The sequence below is a fragment of the Formica exsecta genome, unplaced genomic scaffold, assembly GCF_003651465.1.
Source record: "Formica exsecta isolate Colony F162 unplaced genomic scaffold, ASM365146v1 scaffold62, whole genome shotgun sequence".
NCBI classification, from domain to species: Eukaryota; Metazoa; Arthropoda; class Insecta; order Hymenoptera; family Formicidae; genus Formica; species Formica exsecta.
Window position 1 is genome coordinate 112,880 of NW_021853381.1, and position 18,758 is coordinate 131,637.

The 18,758-nt window shown below is 36.2% G+C and overlaps 1 protein-coding gene across 1 annotated transcript in view; it reads right to left on the minus strand.

The window, feature by feature from the left end:
• Positions 1–18,758, minus strand: part of LOC115242726 (basement membrane-specific heparan sulfate proteoglycan core protein-like) — a 154,754-nt gene that overhangs the window by 38,056 nt on the left and 97,940 nt on the right. The window contains 6 exon segments of the mRNA XM_029819240.1: positions 144–3,083; positions 3,741–3,848; positions 5,459–5,572; positions 5,915–6,028; positions 7,711–7,827; positions 11,706–11,813. Coding sequence (XP_029675100.1) covers positions 144–3,083; positions 3,741–3,848; positions 5,459–5,572; positions 5,915–6,028; positions 7,711–7,827; positions 11,706–11,813 — 3,501 coding nt within the window.

Here is an 18,758-nt window from a genome sequence, read left to right on the forward strand (position 1 = left end):
AAGTTGTTCCAAAATGACGTCACGTTTGCTTAACATTTACGTGACCTCGCATTTTTGTTTCGCTCAGGCGAGAAACTTTTTACAGCAGAGACGAAGAGGAGATCGAGAGATCCACGATATATTATTTTCTATACAGGGTGTACCTTCCAAGTTCGGGCAGCCCTCCTCGTCAGTTCCGTCCAGGCAGTCTCCCTTGCCGTCGCAAACGTTCAGTGCGTTTATGCACCTGCCGTCGCAAGGATGCTCATAACGGTTGCATCCGTCGAGCGACGTGTCCTCGATAGAATTCTGAAACGGAGGGTCGAACTCCCCGAGCTGTCCGTTGACTCTCTGGTACTCCTCCCATCTCTTCATGTATATGTATTCGCAGTCAATCTCGTCGCTGGCGTTAATACAGTCTACGATACCGTCACAAACTTGATCGTCATCGATGCACGTGTACTTGTCGCACGCGTACTGATTCTTGTTACAGTTATCGGCCTCGTAATCCTCTACGACGTCGTTATCGATTTCGTTGTCTTCGCTGGACATTGGTTTCTCTGTTGAATCTTCTTCCTCTAGACTATCGAGATTCGAAATCGCATCGTGCGTGATAGTCCTCTTTATAGGATGTGTAGTACTTTCCCTATTCCAGGACCATTCACTTGTTCTTTCGTTATTTTTATCATATTTATCCAAGATTGATTTTTCTGTTGTGCTATTTCTGTCTTTATTTTTTTGATTTGTAATCGTATCATACGTTGTACTTTTTTCTATATTGCTCAGTTCGTCATTTTTTCTAGACTCAAAATTTTTTAAGAATGAGATAGCACTGGTTGATGTAGGTATTTTTTCATACGCGAAAAAATAATCGTCGTTAGTAAAAATATTATAATTGCCTATTTCAGTGTTATTTTCGGAATCGCCTGTAACAGGAAACGAAGTAACATCTTCACAATTAATCAATTCTTCATCTTCTTTATTATTTACTTTTCTAACATACCACCAACTGTTTTCGGTGGTTGTTGTAATCCGTATTTTAGATTTCTTAAATTTTTTTCCTTTAGACGCTGTTGATGAATGAAATGTAGTATCATCGGTGATAAAATTCGTTTTTCTTTTTGACTGAAGTCCTTCCGTGGTGTTGTCTTCTATGAGGTGTTCTGTGACGGACTCATCAACGCTAGAGGATTCCATCTTAAGAGGTTCCGTTGTAATTTCATCAGTAAGGTGCCAGTCGCTCTTGTCACTGCTCGTATTCCGATTACCGTCACCTTTGTCATATCCTGAATCATTACGAGAAGACATAGTCTTTCTCTGCTCTGAGCTATAATCGTTGCTATAATCGACACTCGTCGTTTCGTCGACCGTCCAAGCGGCGGTTGACGTAGGTTTTCTCTTATGCTTCGCATCGTGATTTTTCTTCTCCTTCTTGGGCCTGTTGTTTTTACGATCATTATGACGATCTTTGCACTTGTGTTTGCCGTGTTTTTCAGTTTCTTCCATCCTCAACTCGTTTTCATTTCTCGTGACGATGTCTGGAGCCCTCGTCGAAGACGCCTTCGTCCAGTTTAACAGAACGTCATCCTTTAATGCTTTTTCCAGAATTTCCCTGGATTCTTGTAATTCCTTTGAATATACGTAATCGTCTATAGTTATTGATCCGGGCGTTTCGTTGGAGTTTATAAAACCGGGATCAATCTTGTCGTTGCTTTCCGTCGAGTTTCCGTTACTTTCGTAGAATCTTTCGAAAGTGCTATTTGATTGCTTGCTCATTTTCCTCGTGCTATACTTTTTTTTACCTCGATCGCGATTTTGTTGAATCGATTTATAATTTGAAGTCAAAGGATCTATTGATATTTTATCGATACTGTCAGTGCTTATAAAGGTTTGATTAATAGTTGGAAAATACCGATGTAACTCTACATTTGGAGACTTAGATTCATACAGCAATTTTTCTATCTTCATCGAGGAGTAATTTTCATGAATTTTTTCAGTCGTGCTCACAGTTGCAAAAATTGTTTTTTTAGATTGTGTGCGATTCACATCTATTACGCTTAAATATCGATTAATGTCAGTGTCGTTTATTACTGTTACCATTCCAGAAATTGTCTTATTCGAAATCTCAGCAGCTGTCGAATTATTCAGTCGAAATGTGGGTGTAACTTCAGTAATAAACTTGTAAATCCAATCGTTAATCAGTGGAGTAACGGTATCATTTTTCGTAGCTTTTAAAATAGTATCTTCGAAGCGATGCGGTCTTTTTATATTATTGAAAATATGATTTCTATTCGATATATTTGCCGGTATCTTTTTAACTTTTTTCTGTTCTCTTTCCAATCTCGTTTCTGTCATATTAATATTGTTCCAATATTTCTCTTTATTTTTAAAAAAAGTATTATTTCTTATTTTAATGTTCCAGTTTTTCATATTAAAAATATTTTTTTCCGTAGCATATCTGTTCTTTTTTGAACTGAATAAAGAATTAATTGTCATGTTTGAATTGAATGCATTCGATTTTCTCGGTTTATGATCGAGATTATTCTCATTTTTTATTTTTCGCGTTCTATTCTGATTATTGGTAAATTGTAAGCGAATATCTTTTAATGAAATGTTGTTATGTTTTAATCTCAACAACGATCTTATAAGATTATCCGACAACTTTAAAAACTTAGGATTGGAACTTAATTGCGGCAAGGCACGGTTAATAGTTAAATGACGAATTTTGATATTGTCATTGCAATTCTCCGTGTCAGGTTTGCGAAATCGACCGAACTCTGCGTTGTTCGAGTCGTGCTGCGAGGACGAGTTGGGCTCGTTATTTTTCGATTTGGGCGCAATTCTTGTCGAGTATGTCGAGGAATTTTGAAGCGTGGAGTTTGGGAATCTCCGTCGTTGAGCTTCTTCCGGAAACGCTTCCAAGATCGGTTTACCGATCATCATGGTTGGCTTGATGGTGAGACGATAGACACTTTCCGTCGTTTCGGGTTTCATATTCATATTCCTTCGGCGTTCTATAGATTTTCGCCCGTAGAAAATCCACAACTTCCATGCAATCGCGTCGAACTTTTTGGCATTATAGTAATGTCGCCATGGATACTTTTCTACGACGATGCACGATTTCGTGATAAGTATGATTAAAAAGACATCATCACGAAGAAATGAAGAATTCTTGAAAACTACTTTTATAAATCAGCGCAATCGATAGAGAATGAGTTCGTCGAATATCACTCTTAGAGTGTCAGATTTTTATTTCAACTATAATAATAAAGTATTGGCGAAAACAAAATCTGTATAATTTTTAATGGCTATAACAATCAACTAAAATTTTTCTTTAATCATTTTCATAAAGCTATCATTCGAATATTTTTAATATTTAATATTTTTTATTTTGTATTCTATATTTTATATTTTTTTATATTACCTAATAATTGAAATCTAAACAAATTCTTTTGTATAATGCAACTCTATATTAATCTCTGTTTCTCTTTTAAAAGTGTTTCAATCTTACTGACTTTAAATCACAATTGAAAGAAATCTGTCATTAAAATTTCACGATGGTAACGGAATATTCTGCAAAAAGTAAGCGCTATTATACCTATAACGTCTGAATGTACTTCGTAATGTTTCGTTTCGTGCACGCACTTAAGTACGATGTAATTAGGTTTGTGTGCGTGTAATGTACTGTATCGTATATGTAAGAGAAAGAGAACGGTTGAATGTGCAATTTGTGTGATTTGGTGGAATGATGTTATAATTACCGCAGTCCCTCTCATCGGATCCGTCAGGACACTCGTTCACCCCGTTGCACTGCAACTCGTAGCCGATGCAGCGACCGTCCGTACAGCGGAACTCGGCATCTCCGCAACCTGCTCCATACACCACACTCATGCGCATTTAAAGATGCATTGCCCACTGACGCGTGTCAGCCCACCCGCATCCTCAAGATCGTTCGTGATTCTCCAGCAAGCCGCTTAGAGCTTGCGGCTTACAAGCAAGCCCTTTATTATTCCGAATCTACCGTCCAAGACGCGTGTCGAAACAAATTGATTGCGAGTGAAGATGGTAGATGATTCCACCGAGATAATAGCATATTTATGAGTGATATATGACGCAGTTAACGTTCAAAAATATATAAATTGCATAGCGTACGGATATATCACTTGGACGGTAGAAACGAATGTTCGCACCTTTACCTGGTGAAATGTTTTGAGCTGAGTTGCTTTTGCTGAGGTTAGTATATTATATGTAATGAAGGGAAAATATGTAAAAAGTTTACGAACAGAGATAACAATCTGTTCTCTCCCCCAATCAAAGATATATTAATACACAACGAAATATTATCAACTAGTAGATATTTCATCTTCGCGATTGATCTATCTTCGATTGACAACGAGAATTAATATCTTTGCTTCGTATACGTTGTAAGGACGTTGGACCTACTTTGCGCAAAAATCGATTAGTCAAAGTAAACCCGTTTAGGAATTGATTAGTAACATTGTGTAAATTATGCAACGGATCTGAATACATTATTGGAATACATGAAATTCCTTCTTCACACACGACTGATCGTGTGCGCGCCCCAGTTTAGAATCGCAATGAAACCGAGATTAGATAAGGCGGCAACAACATTGGCTAAACTATTTTAGGAAAAGACGTTATTTTCGGGGTTGCACGCCGGACGTAAAGTTCGGTCAGCGTGGAAAATCGTAAATCGAAAGTCACGCGAAGCGTGCTGGAGGAAATTAAGTTTACGTATTCGCATTACAGGGCGCAATGGCGTAACCAACACGCCGGGGTTTTCAAATTGCTCGCCAGATGTATAATTACGTACAAGCGTAAATACATGGCAGTTTCTGTTCGCAAATTTTGCCGTTGCAACGCAGTAAAAAATTTTTCGTCCGCGACGAGATATATTGAAAAAAAAAGAAATGTTGTCTTTTCTTGAAATTTGAAAAGAATATTAATCGATCTGTACGAATCACAATTTTTACAATGCACGCGAGTTTCGAGTTCGAATGAGATCACTATTAAATTTATGCGCGAGGCTTATTGAAGAATGTCTGCAATCTTGTTGGCAAACTTCGCAGGCGCATTTGACGCTCGTTTAAGGTCAAGCGCCCCTCTCGATCGCTCGTAAATAATCGCGTTGGGTAACCGACACTTAACAAAGAGCATCGGTGCAAGTTTATCGCGGCAACTTATTGCTGGTACCATTGCGGAAGAGTTATCGTCGCGCGTGCAAAAGTGATTATTGATCACAATTAGTTGTAAACATGCCGCAACATACAATTTATATCGCCAACGATCAGCGAAGACAATACTGTTGGGGATAATAAAGGAATTAAATAACTTGGACTCTCTCTTGAAATCCGCATCATTGAAATATCCTTAGTATATTCTATTTGCGTTCTCACTGTGTGAGAATCGATCGAGTAAATATACGTTTCAAAGAGAAGGAAAAAACGAGTTAGCTTACCGCATTGATGTTCGTCTTCGCCGTTGCGGCAGTCAGGGAATCCGTTGCAGCGTTTGTCGATACTTAAACAGACACCATCCAGACAACGGAATTGATCCCCGCTACAGGTGGTCACTGAAAACAACAATATAAAGTCATAAAAAAAGAGACAATGTTATTTTCGTAGAATTTACAAGATGATCAATGCATATTAAACGCTTTAAAAAAATAAATGATTACAAAATGATATTTATAATCTTATTGTGAGATAATAAATATTGTATTTGAAAGCTGAACAAAAAAATGTAATATTCTATAAATTGAAAATTTCTGATTTCTGTCTGTGCCTAAAAATAATATAATTTCTAAAAATTACTCGGAACTTAATAAAATGTAATATTGTAATCAGTATAAAACTTTTAAACTCAGTATAAGACTTTTAAACTCAGTATAAATTAAAAAAAGAAAATAATATACCGTTGCAATTATACTCGTCAGAATGATCGAGACAATCGTTTCGTCCATCGCATCTTGCGCTTTTACTGACGCACGAACCGCTGGCGCACTCGAACTCGTCCGCTCGACATCGTGCTATTTAAAAAAGATAAAAAGTAGAAATCTATATATAAATAAAATAAGAGAGAAGAAGAAAAAAAGAGAGAGAGAAAGGAAAGTGAATAAGAGAAAAGTGGATATGAGAAAAGTGGATAAGTCAATAAAAAAATATACGGAACAAATATTCTTATGGTGACTTTTCCAGCAATATTTTGATTTAGTTAAAAGTTTTTTTTCTCTGTCCAAAACAGTAACGAAGAGCTATTGATTGTCAAAGCTTTTTTGATTATTGTCGCAATTTGAACCAGTTACTGAAGTATTATTCAATTTATGCGATATCAATTGCATACAGGTCACGTTGGAAAATATTCGATAGCCCGCTTTTTAGTTAATTAAAAACTGTTTGCCAAAGTCCACTTGACCTACGGTAAATATAGGCCGTTGTGTCGCGTTACTTGTCTGCTCGATGTTTAAGTGACTAGCTATTTATCGCATCACAAAAATGTGATATCTGAAATGTGTCACTAGAAGTATGACGAGGACTCGATAAAGCGTGATTTATATCCTCTAAATACATTTCGCAGAATTTTATGTAATTTATACTATTAAGGTTGAATTCGCGAATTATTTTTAACATATATTTTTGATATGTAATTCTTATTAATATTTTTTCCGTTCGATCACGAATCAGACCTCGATTAGTTTATTTTAATATTATATTTACATTTCATATCGTGGTCCAATTTTGAAAATATCTGATCGTACCAGAAAACGCGCGAGTTTTTTTTTTTCGCGCGGTTATCTAAGGTAAAATTAATTTATTCGTAACAGTTGGATAACAATTATTCCGCTGTTAACTGTTCGCGCCGGTGACTGGTGTCTCGCGGAGAGTAAATTCGCGGCTATATGCACTACCACATATTCATGAATAATTAAGTGCAAGAATCGCCGTCGCGTTATTGCAAGTGCGAAAACCTGCTCCAGCGAGTTTCTCCATAACTTTGTCATGTAACCAGTGTAAATTATCATGCGCTACTTCCTAATGAGTTAAAAATGCGAGAAACTCAGACCTTATGCTGTGCAGGCACCGTTCAAGTCGTGGAATGAAAATTCGCGCGTGCCATACGTAGTCTTTCGACATATTATCCAAAGATGCAATAAAATTTATACCTACCTCTCACTGCCAAGATGTGTGTATGTGTGTGTGTGTGTATGTGTTGCGAAACGTTACAGTATCTATGCGCGTATATTGCCACGCGTATATATTGCAATGCGGTCATACAAACGCGAAAACACGAGACTGATGCTCTCAAAATTTGATCAAATTCTATATTTTTTCGTAAAGCTTCATGACAAAAAAAAATAAAATAAAATAAACGTTTAAATTTTTCAATTATATTTCGTGTTTCCGTAACTATTGACATTGGAATCTCACAGTGACCATATTTGCCTATAATACATTGGAGTGTCATCGTTTACCGTGTTTGCCTACAACATACATGCAGTTTGACATCCAGATGTAGCAAGAAAAGAATGTCACAATATTCTTTCTTTTTTTAAGTGGATCAACAAGTCAAACAAGTTCTTGTCCTTATTAAAAGGGCACTTAGTGTGCACGCATGCGCGACAACATGATTCCAACCCAAGTAATTGATTTACATGCTCGGCGCGAGTGTGGCGTTTCGCAGCTCGTTGGAGTAAATAGTGATAATTCGTACTCATGTTGTGACAATTTTGTTCATCCCTTCCACCACTACAGTCCGTATATCCGTCACAGCGTCGTGATAAGGACACGCAATAACCAGGCGAGCATTCGAACTGGTCTTCCCTGCAGGCTGTAAGAATTGCATTCAGGCTAATTTGGGAAAATTTATGTCGCCGACAACGGCACGATGACCCGACTGACGCGGGTCAATTCGAGAGATGACACGTACAAGCACAGCTGAGAATGACGTTTACTGTGCTAACGAGGATTAGACATAAACTGACGAATAGACGTAACACAGAGACATAAACGACGAAGAAAGCACAATGATTACCGACAATGATTAACAATTTTCCGGCAAGTAAATTAAGCTGCATTCCTGGTTGATGTTGAAGAAAAAAATAGAGATTTATAGAATTAGATTCTTCCATAAGCAAGGAAAAAGCGAGTAAGCAATATAACAATTAAAAATTTCATTTAAAAAGATCTGTTCTACTTTAGCTGCATTAAAAATTTTCTATAACATTTTTTCCTATTTTTTCCCTCCAAAGATTAAATATTCATATGCTTGTTTCGAGCCAAGTGTGCAGTCGAAGAAAACAGATCTAATATCAGATTAATGTATTTCTAAGTGAAAGATATAATTTCAATGTAAAACCATAGCACGATAATGTCAGATAATATAAAAGAAGCTTCTTGAAGAATTAATTAGTGGCCGAGCGAAACGCGTTAAGTACTAGGCCATTAATTAGCACGCACTTGAGGAAATTTCATGGAAGAGATTATAAATGAACAAGGAGTTACGGTCAATCGTGTCGTACCTTCCACCGTATTCTAATTTACGGCAGCAATTAGTTTACGAGAGAAAAAGAACCTGAAAATACCTAATCGTCGCAAAAGAACATTGCGTGACTTCCAACAATCGCCTTTACATTTATCCATGTCGATGATTGTTATTACATGAATACACGTAGAGAAAATACAGACGTGGACATAGATAGATATAAGTTGCCAAAAATCATAAAGAACAGTGATTAAAGTGAAGTGTGAAAAGCACACAATAAAAGCGACAAAAATTTCAGCATTTATCTAAAAAATACTAAATTGTCGTAAATTAATCGTTAAATTAAATTGTTATAAACTGAAAGCTTGGAAAGAGAGAAAACAGGAATAACAGTATAAATAGGTATTTAATGTATCGTTTATTATGATATTTTGCACGATTGCTCGTATTTGGTCTCACCTACAGAAATATTCATTGCGATCTGAAGCATTCCGGCAGTGTAGAAAAATTAATCGGTTATTTCAAAAATAGAGAGCAATAAAAATCAGAATTAAAAAATTACGGAAAAATAAAATGGCACTTTATCAGCGTTCAAACCGCGATGCAAAATAAATAATTCTCATCGCGCCACCGAATCATATGACGGTATAAAATTACGAAAGTTTCGATTAAATCCACTTAATTGTCGTCGAATCGAGTAACAGCTATCGATTATAAAAAATTTATTTAATATGAATTTTTCGCAGAAAATTGATACGACAGATTATAAGATTCATGATTTTGCTGTAATTTAGCACACTAGAAGATTTAGTTTTTATTTTAATTGGTTAGAAAAACAAGATTAGATCATCCTGATGACTCTAAGCGAAAATGAGACATGGAGTCGTGAGTCGCTTGATAAAACGACATAGAGAGCGGGAGATTCTGCGATTTCTGACATCATCTTAGGTTCAAGGTTTGCCCTGAAGCCTCACCCATTTGACGATTGAATTGCAAACGAGCCGCGAGTTCAATAATCCGTTCACTCGGTGCCCCACGGCAATATTCTCTCTCGTAAATATCCGGGTAATCTGAAAGCGATGTACCAGATGCGAGAATATGCATTTGAGAAATTAACGATTTACCTAAAAAGACTGTAATTTTAAACTAATTTTGAATTCATCAAGATAATTATGATATAATATAAATGTATAATATTTTCGTCGTGACAGTAAAAAAATGTATATGAGAAAGTATATAAAATCTTATGTAATAGTAATAAATTTATTACAATCATTAAAACTTTTAGATCCGTTAAATAAGCCGTAAAATATTATCCGCTTAATGACAAGTTACATAACGTCTCGACGTTCGGACAATGAGAAACAAATATAATCTCGCGCAAGGATTTAGCGGGAATGATGACTCTCTCGCGAGTGGTCTGGCACGATTTCGCGACGGGCCGTTTTTCGGGGAAGTTTGGGGCGGGCGTGACGCTCTTGTCGCGAATCAAAATTGGATTAAAACGGTGAAAATGCGAAATTCTGGGGCAGAGCATGACGGAAGGGCCGGACCCGACGTTCAACGTCAACGGCCCGTGGAGATTAACGTCGGATTAAAATTGCGGCCGGTTATTAGGGCGGATTAATAAACGCGAGTAAATCTTGTTCGACAAGGGGCCATCCCGGATTTCCGGCGGGGGACGCAACGTGTTTCATTTTCCCCTGTTCTTTTCTCTTTTTTTTTTTTACCTCTCCCTCGCGTTTCTCGACGGCATTAACGCCGCTAATGATGTAAGTACGATGAGTTATGCTACAGGATGAATAAGAATTCGATCGGCTGTCAATTCTACTGATGCGCGCTCATGCTATTGAGATTAATTACTGTCAGTAGTTTCCGTACAATAAACATTTAAATGTTGTAATAATTGTATAATCATAGTGCGCGTCACTAAACGTATTGTTCTATATTACGGTTATTTCCGCTAATGGACTATTGTCGCATGAAAATTGTGATTACAATGTTAATATTTGTAACATAAATTATTGTACATAAATTACAAAATAATATATACAAATACAAAATAATACATACAAGCCCGAATACACTTGTAATTTTGCATTGTAATATGAGCGGATATAAAAATGCTTTCTTATGATTTCAGGTTTCAGATATTATGATGATTTTTTCAGATGATTTAATTTTTGGTACAGATACTTTAAAACGGAATTTCGTTTTCAGTGTTACTGTACGCAGTCTGTACATCCTCGTAATTCTTCTCAAACTCGGCTCTTAAAAAAATTAGGCCGTAACGACCGGGTGTAATTAGTGATGCACGTGGTTGAACACGGCGGATCAGCCACGAAGCGTGCCTTCGCAAAAGACAACGGAAATAATAAACTGACGTGGTTGTGAAAGAGAGGGTTGACAAAGATGGGGTTAAAAGAGGAGGGAAAACGAATGTCGATGCCACAGGGTGCAACGGCCTTAAATGCGGGGCCGAAGAACGCCACCATCGCCATCACCATCACTATCATTACTACCACCACTGGCAACAGCAACACCACTAACCACCACGATCCTTCTTTTTCCGAGCACGCTATTGTTATTGTCATAGCTATTATAATTATTGAGTTCATCGTAATACGTCGAGGCCCATTCGCGATTAGTTCCGGCACAGTCGCATGCGGAGGTGACGTGCAATGTTAGCCGGCGATAAATAACGCTGGTATGTGCGAGGACGTGTGTCAGTATTATATATAACGATTTCATGTGAAGATACTTTTATCGTTACGTATAGGTCTCGTAAATTCATAATGTGTATGCTAAGAGAATAATCTTTGTATGAAACTTATTTCTACTTGTTATTAATCCCTTTCATACATTTGTATTATATTATAAAAAAGATATTCGTCACGTTTAAAATCGTAAGGAAATATTCCATAATGCGCATGCCATTTTAAATATAAAAATAATATATTTTTTTTAAAGTTTATAGAAATATTGTACTATAACCATTTTCGTATGAAAGGAATTAATGATTTGTTGTGAGTCGTGCAAAAGTGTAACCATATTAATTCGTTTGACAAATTTTTTTCATATTGTAAATAGGATAAAGAACTGTCAAAATTACACCCACACAGCGTACCACTACTACTAGAAGCTTAAAATGACAATCCACGCATGCAAATAACTATTGTAGGATGATTGAGCGATTATTTTTTGGATGTGGAAATAATACTTACGGCAATTGTGTTCATCCGATCCATCGTAACAATCGTTCACGCTGTCGCAGTATCTGTTACTGTCGATGCACTGTCCGTTTCTGCATATGAATTCGGTTGAAGAGCAGACTACGCAGAAAGAAGATACCAATCATTATAAATAATTTTATTATGCCAGTTATTATAAATTGAGAACTACTATAAATATTTTTATTTATCTAGTTTAAAATGTAATATTCATGAGTTCAAATTGCCTGAAGCAAATATCAGAATAATTTGACACGTAAAATATTATTCTCAAATTTAAACATATTTAACAATAAATATTCTCGACTCATCTCGAATGCTAAATTCAATTTCTTTCTAAAACGAAAAGATGCCATTTCGTTCGGCATCCTAGATTCATATTACATATAAGCAAATTACGTTCGTGAAGAGTTGTGAAGAGAGATTTTTGCATCGAATGCTTTTCTTGAACGTTTACGAGATTCGCCGGATGCTACTTTGCCTCACAACGTACGAATAAACCAATAATGGGGAGAGGTCGGTTGTTTAATATAAATTCTGAGAAGATTGTACATAGCGGCGGATAAGATTTCAAAGGTGATGCAGTTGACAGTAAGAGGCGAGGATAAGGTTGCAAGATAAGAGGTTGTAGGTCGGATAGCGCTTTACTGCACAGACATCGCACTTCTCGTTTATCTCCTTGGCATGTGTCGTCTATAATTCTAGGAATATCAGAATATCATTCCTTTCATATTTTTATAATATTGCAAGAAAGTAAAAATAATTGATTCAATGTTCTAATTTAACAATACACTTGGAAACCTTTCTAAAATATATATGATTGTGCGTACAATTCAGAAAAAAAATAAACTCTTTTTTAATTAATAAATATTCGATATTGAAAAAAAAAAAGGTCAAGAACTTTACATATCAGTCTTCGAAACGGGTATTGCTTTCATTATTGGATTCCACACGTCCCGATTCGTCCACTTATTTTCTCGTATCGCACAAAGCCAATTGTTGTCGCCGAACGATACACCCGAACCGCAAACAGTGGACGCAAATTTTTCGCTGGCTGTTCGTTCGAGGTTCAATGCACGGATCACCTTGCTCGGGTTTCGAAATCAGGAGCGCGCAATCGTTCATGGCTATCCTATTTCAAATAAACATCCACCCGCTCACAAGTCCGCCTCCGATTTCATTCAGGCCGGACGCGTGCTCGTCCGTTTCCACTTGCTGATCATCCGGTCGACGTGGCTGAGTCGCGCCGCGAAACGGCATCTCGTTTTCGCATTTGTCCCATCGACTAATGCGAAGAGGCACTTGTGAGCGTGGAATGCACGAATGGTAAAGCGACTCGATGAATGTCGAAATGAACACGAAAAGTGAAATGAGAGACACGATCTCTCGTCGAATTAAGCGAACTAATTTTGCGCGATATATAAAAGAGGGAAACACTGTAGAAAATTGTACTCTATATATAAAATAAAATAAATATATAATGTAAGTATATATAGAGTAAAGATATAAATATATATAGGTAAGGCTCTTCAATTTTCAGTTATCGAAAAATTATTGTATGAGAAGAAATGTACCACAGCTAATTTAAATTGCTATTTCTTTAAAGTTTATAGCAAATGATTATATTTGTACCAAATACATAATAAATTTATACATATATATATATATATATATATATATATATATATATATATATATATATATATATATATATATATATATATATATATATATATATATATATATATATATATATATATATATATATATATATATATATATATATATATATATATATATATATATATATATATATATATATATATATATATATATATATATATATATATATATATATATATATATATATATATAGTAATACGTGAACGTATGTTACAATTCAAAAATTGAAGAAACTTTCTATAGGTGTTACAAAGTGTGATATGAATGCATGATTTAAAGGCGTGCGCTGAATCTTTCAAATTGCGTAGGTAAAAAATTAAATTACACTCCAAAAAAAAAGGATGTAAGAATCCTCTAGGAATGCACGACCTTTGAAAATCACCAGGAAAAAAAAAGGAATTGCGCGAAAGGGTGGTTTTATCTCGAGTGTCTCGGCAGCGAGGCCACAATATTGCATTCGTCGCTCGAATGGAGGAAGACGGAAGGAAGACGGTATGGTACAGAGACGGCGGCGGCGACTTGGCTTGCCGGGATTGATCACGTTGTATAACGACGACCGGGCATGCTTTGACATCGGAGACACGCTGTCACTTGACAGCGGTACTCGACCCTGGAATCGCGCGCGGCGCGGCAACGCAACGACGCGACGCGATGCAGGCGCGGCAGGAATGTCCCTTAAAGCCCTTTCTATTCCGGCGCATTATGCGTCCCAGGGCAGCGTCATTGTTCAGGTATCTCACGTTACTCAGGTGGCCACTGAGTAGCGAGTGCTGAGCAGCTTGTGCCGCGTTGAAATTCGCACCGCGACCGAAGCGTGACTGCGCGCAATGCAAATCAAACTGGGGTTTGTTTATTAAACAGAGACATGTGCTCGATCTCTCTCTCTCTCTCTCTCTCTCTCTCTCTCTCTCCATCTCCCGCCCTCTTGACGGATCGACAAACCGAAAGCGCCATAAGTCAATAGGATCCTGAACTCGAGGGTTGGGTTTTCCCGCGGTGTGCACTTCATGATCCGCGTTTGTATTAAGAGATTTTCGCACGAACATTTTCCGCTCGACTCGTTTGCGAAGCTCTCGGGGTTTTAAAGAGATACGTTTCGATTTCAGGATGTTAAGTAATCGCAAAAGTGTAATAAATTTCACCTGCGAATAAAGTTAACTCGCGCACATGAATGGAAACTGGCGATAAAAAAGTGCAACGATAGTCGTTTCCGGATAAATGATATTTTTGCGGGTAATATATATTTTTTAATTATTAATTTTGTTTTTTATTTAGCACACACAATTAGCTTCTGTCTTTCTCTTATTCCATATTTTAAATTTATATTATTTTAACTTTACAGAGCTTGAAATTCCTATAGTACTCGTAGTTTAATGGAATAATAGTTCGATTTCGAAGTATCAAATTTGCACGTGTATACGAGCTTAATAGATAGCATCAAATCTCTTTTTGCGCTAAAAATTTGCAAACTACGCAATGCTAGTTTCGTTTGGTTTCGGTAAACATTTAATGGATTTTATTTGATATATATTTTTAATATTAATAAAATCTTACATGTTTTAGATATATATAAATTTTGAAACGCAGAATTATATTCCAAAACAAGGTAACATTAAGATTTCAAAATCTTAATCTTTCCAGTGTAAAGAAGTTTTCTTATTTGCTCGACTTACGTGTATATACATTATTAGAAGCGGAGGAACAGAATTAATGACAATGTCAAGGAACACGAATTTATGAAATATTCGAAGCGTTTACAATTGTGTTTTGCCCAGATCCCTCCACGTGTTCGCGTGTGTGTGTGCGCGGCAGAATGTCGTTCAACAGAATGAAAACTCGTAGTTTTTAAATGTTTTTTAAAAAAAGCACAGATTTTCAAAAAACTCTGGTGTATCTGTAGAAATCACACATCTTTTAAATCATGACAATATTACAAGAAAAAAAGAAACATGACTTTTAACTTCCGGCATACAATATCCCGATGAAATATTCACCGTGAGATGCGAGTAGCGACAACACACAGCGACGGGAAATCCATAGATCAATTGTTAGCGGTACCGAAAATAAAATTGTATCTCTTTGAATACTTAATGCTTGTGATATCAGAGCTATCGATGATGTTCCGCGATGTATTAGCGACGCGTCGGAAATATCGTGTGTCCCGCAGGTACATACGTCCGATAAATCGTGGGCGATTGGGATCGAGGAAAGCATTATTAATCTAAAGCGCACCGCTTTTACTCGTTATTTCAAGCGTCCTTTATACGTATGCCAGCTGTTCGCTCAAGTTTCGAAAGATGAATATAAATACATTTTACTACCGATATATTACATATAACGTAACAGTTTCAATTAATAGACCGATAGCGACTAATAGGTTTACGAAAAACATATTCGCCATAAATTTTATACCCGTAGTCCCGTTACATGTAAGAGATCAAATAGTATTTCGCGTTTTAATAATGCCATTTAAAGTAATATAATACTAAAGAGCAATGTAATGTTTGGCGCATTAATTTACATTTTGATATTTCAAAGTGCACGCCCGCAATCTTGTCGGCTCGCTGCTTTTCGCGAACATTCGGCTCCGTTAAAAGCTGCACGAGCCGTTGCACGCGATACTAATGTCGTCGTTACGATACGTCTAAAAACCGGATGCTCGTGACAAAAAGAAGGAAGGAACAGTACGCGGTGCGCCCCATGTTGCTCTACCCCGGAATCCGACAAGCCGCTGCCTTGTGAATTTAAGGAGAGTACAGCAATTAAGTCGACAGAATGCTCATCACATTTACGAGATTGCCGGTTTACGCGATGTTTCGTGCATGGGAAGAAAATATATCGTACTCTTCAATGCGTAGATAATTACGAAATAACCATCGAAAATGATAAATCAGTAGATTTTAAGATAATAATCATGATTTATTTTTCTTGCTCTAACTAATTTTGCTGTATCGTATGTTATATATTTATATATTCTTCTATAATATTATTTAAAAAAAGAAAAAGATTTTTTTATTATATGTAATAAATTTAACCGATTTATTTTATCTGATTATAATTTTTAGTAGATGAATGTATCGAATTGCCTTGACCGATTTTTATTAGTTTATTCGCGCCTTTTTACGGGACGATACTGTATATTATTCCAAAGACGTTCGCCAGACGTATTCTCATAACAACAACTTGAAAATGTGCACTTTGAAATAGAAGAAGACCAGCGCTTGCGACCTCGCAGCAGTTATCCGTCGCGAGTGCCACTCTAGCCGTAAATTACACAAATAACTTCCCTGTACGCATCTTTGTGGAAGCCCACCTTGTGCACGATTCCGTGCATAATGCGTCTTTTGCGCGCGCGTTAATCAGAATTGAATCATGAAGAAAAAAATGATGGCGAATAGCGGGGATCGAAATCAAAGAAAAGTGGAAGCTATTTTGAAATTCAATTAGATAACAAAAGTGATATAAAATGATTACTGAGAAAAAGATTTAATTTGTGCCTTTTCTTTGAAACATACTTATGTATAAAATTTCCATAAATAGGACAATATTCACAGTAAGAATAATCCTTGCTAAAAATCGGAACAATCTTTTCTTTAATAATTCAATTAAAGACCATAACTTTTCACAAGTCTTGAAGCTTTGACATTAAATATTATATTTCATTAAATATATGTCAAGTAAAAATCCGGTTAATATAAAAAGTTCACCTAAATTTAACTATAAAAGATTATATCATCTATTTATATTTCTGAAAAAAGCATCATTTTTTCGATTGGAGGTCTGAATATATGTTATAACAAACTATATATATTCCGTGTCATTTTTGTTTTAAAAATGTATGCTTATCAAATAAAGTATCACACTCTCTATATACAGATTGATAATCTAATCTGAATTATTGAGTGCAGAAAATTGTAAAATCGGGAAGTAAATGTATTCATCGTGTAGATAATTATACGTATCTCGCTATTGCCGGAGCAAACGTTCTCCAAAACTATCCTGGAAAATTAATATAATAGTAAAACCCTTAAACCAATTTTCGACTAACTGGATTTTATACACGGTCGACTTCGCTCTATTTCGATGATATGCTTAGTTTATTGGTCGATTCACACAGAGATTCATAGAAAGATCACGAAAGCTGAAAACGCTATTTTTCAATTAGTTATCCAATTTTTACGTTAGTGAGAAATAAAAATCGAGATAGAAAACTCACTTGGAAGTTTACAAAGACCGCAATTTCCAAACTTTTCCGGTTTAAGCGCGTTAAGATTAAGAGCCATAAAAGAATCGGCCCATAAAAATGTATATTGTAAACATGGGTCTTTGGGGAACGCTCCGTTAACTCAAGGATAGTGGCGCGGCACAGGACATCCAGTCTCTCTCCTGCGCTGTGAAAGAGCCGCGCAAACTTTCCCATTTACCCACTTTACATACATGGTGTTTTTCACTTAATATTTCATTCTCGCGAATTATCATCTTGTCTGTATTCTGGCGCGGATGTAGCGCAGAAATTCATTTTCGTAGAATTCATATTTATTAATTATAAGCAACATATTAGATATGTATTTAATACATATGGAGAAAATTTATCATACGCACATATAAACATTGACAAACAATCTCAAGACTGTAAAATATAGTAAAACTTTTGAAAGTGTATGTAAGACATATTGAAAAACTTATATTTAAAAAATTAAACAGTTTGACGCGAATAATTTGTATAATTTTTCACATACTAGATCGGACATGAAAATCTCGCATCACGTCGTTTGCGCTGCTGTATCTTAATTTAAGCAAAATGCCTTACACATCTTTAACGATGCAAATTGCACCGGAATATTTAACCGATCGTAAAGGAGGATTTGCCAGCGGCGTTGGTACTTCCATTAATCGCACCGCGTGCGATATCAACCGCGATATAATAACGTGGGATCCGGAAATCATGTACATTCTTGGAAATTATATTATACATGCGTCATAAGGCTGTGATGACCGTATAGGGAACGCGCGTATATTTTTTTTACGGCGTATAAAGCGCAATTAAAAAGCCGGCGGCGGGCGGTTGCACAGCCGCATTTTCATCAAATTAATATTGCGCAACACCCAAGATTGCAGATGCCATGAACCCGTGATATTAAAGCCGTTGTTATTACATGTCATTATTATATTACTATTTGCGTGTTAATTCCTGACGTGATGCATTTGTTAATGGCAATTCTAATTAGACGGTACAGAAGCTAAATACATTCCGTTCAACAGAGGAACGTGCTTGGAAAAACATATGCTTGAAAAATCATTCGTATCGATCTATTCCTGTAATATCATAGCTTAAGCATATTCTTATATATACTTAAGTATCAT